General features: G+C 33.4%; 1 protein-coding gene across 2 annotated transcripts in view; it reads right to left on the bottom strand.

Moving 5' to 3' along the window:
• The window catches only part of LOC111055754 (attractin-like protein 1), a 40,940-nt gene continuing 34,940 nt past the window's right edge, over window positions 1-6,000 (bottom strand). For both annotated transcript variants that reach the window (XM_039444362.1, XM_039444357.1), the window contains exons 21-23: window positions 4,707-4,841; window positions 1,746-1,860; window positions 1-940 (exon numbers count right to left, since the gene is read on the bottom strand). In XM_039444362.1, the coding sequence (XP_039300296.1) occupies window positions 804-940; window positions 1,746-1,860; window positions 4,707-4,841 (387 nt within the window). In that variant the 3' untranslated portion in view covers window positions 1-803. The remainder of the gene's footprint in view (window positions 941-1,745; window positions 1,861-4,706; window positions 4,842-6,000) is intronic.

Below are 6,000 nucleotides of genomic sequence, written 5' to 3'. Positions count from 1 at the left end.
TACTATTCTTAATTATTTGTAATTCTGAAATAATCTTGAATACACAATAATCGAAGGCCATACAATATTGAGAAAAAAACTATAAATGTATGTTCATTTAAGAGAGCAAATGATTAAAAACTCCAGGTCAATATTAATTTATGTAGATGTAGATCATGCATAAGTTTCATAGCATTATGACATGTATATATCATTCATACTGAGCTTAATCGATTCTATCACACAACATCCCAAAGCTATCTATGAGGTAGGCTAGAAATGATCAGCAGATTTACTTTGAATTCAGCGTTTGATAAGGTTTGGAATTTGTTTTAAAAAAGCTGACAACAATCTCCATTGAAAAACAATACAATTCCATTCATTAAACGAGTTTACCCAGGTGAAAAAAACAACATTTTAATGACTTCTTTAGGACTTTTGTAAGAGCACAACTTTACGATTATGTTATATAAATTATGTAAAAAACTTGAGTATAAAAAATAAATACGTCCAACAACAAAACATAACATGGTTTTCATAGCGAATAATATGATACTTAAATCTAATTTTAAATGACTGGTATAAAAGTATAATATATACATAAATGTCAATAAATAAAAACGAATCATTATATTGTTCAACAAAATATGGAATAGCATTATAAAGAACCTAAGATTGTGACAATGTGAGTTGGTGATAAATGAATAGGAAACCTGACTTGAACAATGAGTAAATCAAAAATATTTACAATGCAATGAATTGATGAATGGAATGGACGAGATTATTATTAACATGAGAATGATGACATTTCGGCAATGCGGATGCTATATACAACTATCCAGATGTTGACTTGAAACTGATTTCCTAGTTTTTCCCTTAGCATCCATTTTTGTTGTCGGATCTATACTGACTTTTCTTGGATTTCCTAAGGTAACCAAGGCTGAAGCGATTGCTAATCCAGCTGTAAATTAAAAACACAATTGAAGATTATCATTCATTTAAATTCACGAAAACAGAATACATTTATACAATATAATTCTTTCAGTTTATTGTATGTTGATAAGGTAAAATTCTTTATTTAAATCTCAGTATGAAAGAAATCATTGCATTTTTGTGTTATAGGAAACCTACAAACAGTATAGAATGCATTTTGTGGATGGGAGTTTGAAATAGCTTTCTAGTTTAAAACATGAGAAATTTCACATGAGCAACCCATTCATTCATCACAGCATGGAACTCTGAAAAGTATTTCATATTTCCAGCACAGAAGCTCTGAAGGTATATTTTCCAGTACGAATAATAAACATATACATTTTCTGTTTTTTTTGCGAGGGATGATTTCAAAGTTTCTTAATAATTTTTCAAGGGTATAAGTCCCCCTTTAAACTCAATGATGGACTTAATTCCAGTCTGTTGATTTGACTTTTTAAAGACAACTTGTTTACAAAAATGTATTGTCCAATGCTCCTTGATATGGGAGGATCGACTACTACAAAAGTCATCCTCAATATTTTTGTTACAGACTCAAATTGCAAAAGCGAAACACCATAATCCAGACACCATTATTTTCCACTAGAGCTGAAGTAGGCATTCACTCAAGTGGGAACCAATTTAATGAGTTTTCTCTTTTCTCTCTTCTCTCCCAATTCGATGTTGGCGCATTCAACTCAAACATCAGAATAGTTATGATTTTATAAAACCGGATGTGAAATGTAAATGTGCTTTTCAAAGAGCAGAATTCAGAATTTATGGAATTTATTTAGTACCTGATTGCCCAGTAGGCGTGTACATTTCGCCACCAGTGGGAAGGCGAATTAGTAGAGACAGCACAGCTGCTCGGTTGCCACAGCACGGCTCTAAAGCTATTGGACTTGGCGAATCCTGCAACAAAGAAAATTCATTGCCCATCAAATAACAAACAAATTCAGACCAAATGCACTCACGATAAAATGTAAAAATGCATCAATAGACTGTCAATATATTCTTTCTAAACGTAATATAAAGTTTTTAAGAAGATTTGAAAGTGTCAAATTCACAAATAATACAATACTTATTTATTGAGCACTACAAATTTCACAAGAAGAATCAGGGTGTTTTCAGTCATCAACCCCTGCCATGAAGTTCTTATGGCTTTTCAAATTCTAGAAATGAAATAGTAAAGTTGAAAAGTATATTGATATGGTTATACATAGTAAATTGGTTAAATTTCAATGTATTCAATAATTGAATAGAGAATAAATTGAATAATTTGTAAATTATGGACTAAAGGTTCCTCAATTCAAATACATTATCACTAGTGAAAGGAATTATCATTTCATCAGAAGACAATTCACACATCACATTATACTACGATGATAGATGATACGGTAATATGAAATAATAATGGAATAGAGAACGAAATATGTGGATCACATTCTTGATGTGGATAAAATAAATTCTATGAAAAATGTGATTTGATAATTATTTAATCTTCATGTTCTACAGAACTGCTCAATCAAAATGCAATAAATAGGTACTCGCATATCATACTAGTGGTTATAAACGGACTAGCTGTATTTAGCCTATAGCCTTAATAATATAATTCAATCAACTTTTGGTAAGATATTAGTAGTAGATCCCAATATTAGTATCGTTTCAGATAAAGTTAATGGAAATAGCGTCTAATACAAATAGACAGTCATTTTGACACTTGATAATGGCGTTGCAATTCAAACACTCTGCCCCAATAGATTAATTATTATTAGAATAACGGATTAATCACTCAGGCAACCGAATTGGACTTTTGAACTGGTGAGTCATGACTCAGGCCACCGAATTAGACTTTTGAAATGAGCTGGAAGTGTGATGATAATAATATCCTTTATTTCTGCATGTACATAACGCGTAGAGACTAAACGGGGGAGTACGTTTCGTGGTGCGCTGGAGGAAGGTTGTGTGAGAGAATTGGTTTTAGACGAATGTGATTGAAGTGTTATTATACACAGAAGAGAGTAGGTGTTATTATCATGGGAATTGTCAATAAAGAGTGCTTGAATTCGTGAAGTTGTGTATTCATTTCATAATCATCTTATATAAAGTGGCAGGGCCAAGGACTGAAAACGGTGGCAGCTCTACTGGAGAGCACGCACGCCACAAGTGGTGACTTGGCGGTGGGATCCGGACTCTGAAAACTTGTTTCCAAGTATTTCAACTTTGTAAGAACAGTGAATCTTGTCTCCGAAAGATTATATAATTGGCGCCGTTATACTTTTAAATTCTATTCGAATTTTTATCCGTATTTTCAATGTGTGGACGTGATTTTGTTGAATTATTGATATTTTGTTTAGTGTGTTCCTGTACTTTGTGAAGCGAAACTTTAACTGCTAGCGCCATTATAAATTTAAATTTTATTCGAATTTTGATCCGTATTTTCAATGTGTGGACGTGATTTTGTTGAATTATTAATATTTTGTTTTGTGTGTTCCTGTACTTTGTGATGCGAAACTTTATTAACTGCTAAATAATGAACAGTATAAATTCATATTCATATAAATTCGGACACAGGGCAATTTATTAAACTCATGACATTTATTTCAAATCCGTTCAGAAATATTTGAAAATAAAACGTTGAATTCTCAAAACTGATCCAGCTAGAAAATTTATTAAAATCGACTTCAAAGACTGTTGAAAATTAATTTCGGAAAATTATTCGGATGAAATATGTATCCGAGCGCGATTGTTGAACTCTCTAAGTCATCGAGGAGAGCGGATGTGTCTTGAGTCAGCAGAACGCGGACAGTGAAACGTTGAGTGGATTGGTAGAGGGGTAGAGGTGTGATGTGGGCTTCCTACAACTTCCGCCTGTTGACGAATACGTCACTAGGTTCATCATCCTTCTCAGGCTACACAATTCCATAGAGACTGTTGCTGTCATCCTACCAGTTGACAACTGGAATAACATGGATCTGCTGGGTCAACGTTTGCTGCCTTCCACGATGCAGATGAAAACATCAATCAAATTTGGTGAGCAATTTATACAGCTCTTCTAATATTTCTAATATTATTTGAACGAGCGTAAGCGAGTTCTCATTTTTGACTCACTCAAGGCCAAAGTCGTTGTCTGTCTATTTGTATGTTCTACAATAACTTTAAAAAGAATTCAACACTATCTTGCTCGCCACGCACGCCACAATGCGGGGAAACCCCCGAAACCAGTCGTGTCTCAAGAAAAATAAAAATAGGGTTTAGTGAGGTACACGTTATAATGGCAGTGAAGAAAGATAGGAGGAAAACGTTGCCTATCTTCTGTCTTGTCAATGCCTTCCATAGACGGTAGCAGATACAGGTTTATTGATGTAATTTTAACGGTTCATTCTCGTTTAAAATAGTCAATTATATTTTATTAAGCAAGAAATTATATTTTTCAATAATTTCATAATGAATTTTCATAATTAAGATGAAATATTTTGTAAATTAATTATTAATTCTACATTGTTTGCTCTGGCAACAGAGCAAAGCGAGAAAGAGATAGCGCTATTCGCTTTGGTGAATGATAGACAAGGATAGCCAATCTAACACTGCCATTATAACGTGGACCTCACTATAGTAATTCTATGCGATAGGAAAGGCTCTTATTTATTCGCCTCCTGAAGAATCAGATCAATTTTTCCTTGTAATTTTATAAATTCCATCCCTTCAATTAAACCAGTATAATAGAAGAATACATGATAAATTGGAAAGAGATTTACCTTTTTTCTCTTTTTCAAGGTACTGGTGACTGATGTGGTATCTTGTTGACTAGCTGAGTTGTCTCGTTTTTCTATTTCAACAAATACTTGGGAAAACGGTCGACTAGCCATCTTCTCCATTTCTACATTGATTCTCTGAAAGCATTAAATGCATACTATTTATCAAGATGTTCTCAAGTTATCCTACATCATATAATACATCCTACAGAGTCTAGCTGAATTGAAAAAGTTGGCCCAGCCATCGAATATCTCCAAGAATGTAAGTTGAGTTTTCTTCATATTTGTAATTTGTTAAGAGCTGTTCTATCATAAGTAAAGTAAATTCGTATGGCTTTCAATGGTGGGGAGTCCCTTGTGGGAAGGTCCCACCGCCTGAATATATAATTTAAGCCGTCAATGGGCCTTACGAATGTTATAATTCAGCCGGGACCGAAAGTTTAACGTGTCCATCCGATAACACGGGAGTGATCTGGTTAAAAAACTTTTGGTAATGATCCCGGGATCTCTATGCTGCAACGCAAGCACTCTATCCACTATATTTCACTCTATTTGTGTAGTGTTGTTCTATCATTATTTGTCAATTAGTGATTATATTGGTTATTTATTAAATTTTACCAATGCTACATATGATACATTATAATGTACCTATTTGTGTACCTATAATGTATATTTTTGTGTTTACAAAAATCATGTAGTTGTTGCAATTTAGAAAAGGCAGAATACGTATTCATTCATTCTATTTGAAATAATAGAAAAGAAATAACTAAAACTTCAGCCGAAAATGATTGTTTTCAAAATACACAGAAAACGGATTATTTTTGGTCCGTGTGTAGATTGGAAAGTAGTTGGGTAGAAAGTAAATTAGAGTTGTTGCAGTATGTGACAAGGCTTGTCCTACAATAGGACACTAGTGAGTGAGGCCAAAGCTTCCTCATTTCCCCACTCATGAGCTCTTATGGCGCTTATGACACCAGCCTCAAACACCATTAATGTATCACTGCTGTCCCAATGTAATACCGGCCTTAAAGTTCAAACGAACTTCATCACCGACCGCTATAATTTGTATACTGATGGAAATAATTTTTTACTGTGATATTTTCATGTTTATTGAAATTTAGTTATGTTCTCTTTCAATGTGTGATTTCATAACCTAATAAAACTTGGCACATCAAAATTTTGGCGAGAAAAGGTACAGGCTCAGTCTAGTTTTGCCTCCAAGGTCATAATTTATATTATGATTATAGTGTTTTGTACAATAAATAGATAAAATGAAATGGATGCTCATTATTTATTT

This window comes from Nilaparvata lugens, chromosome 1 (genome assembly GCF_014356525.2).
Source record: "Nilaparvata lugens isolate BPH chromosome 1, ASM1435652v1, whole genome shotgun sequence".
In the NCBI taxonomy this organism is placed as follows: domain Eukaryota; kingdom Metazoa; phylum Arthropoda; class Insecta; order Hemiptera; family Delphacidae; genus Nilaparvata; species Nilaparvata lugens.
This window is presented reverse-complemented; position numbering and strand designations above follow the sequence as displayed.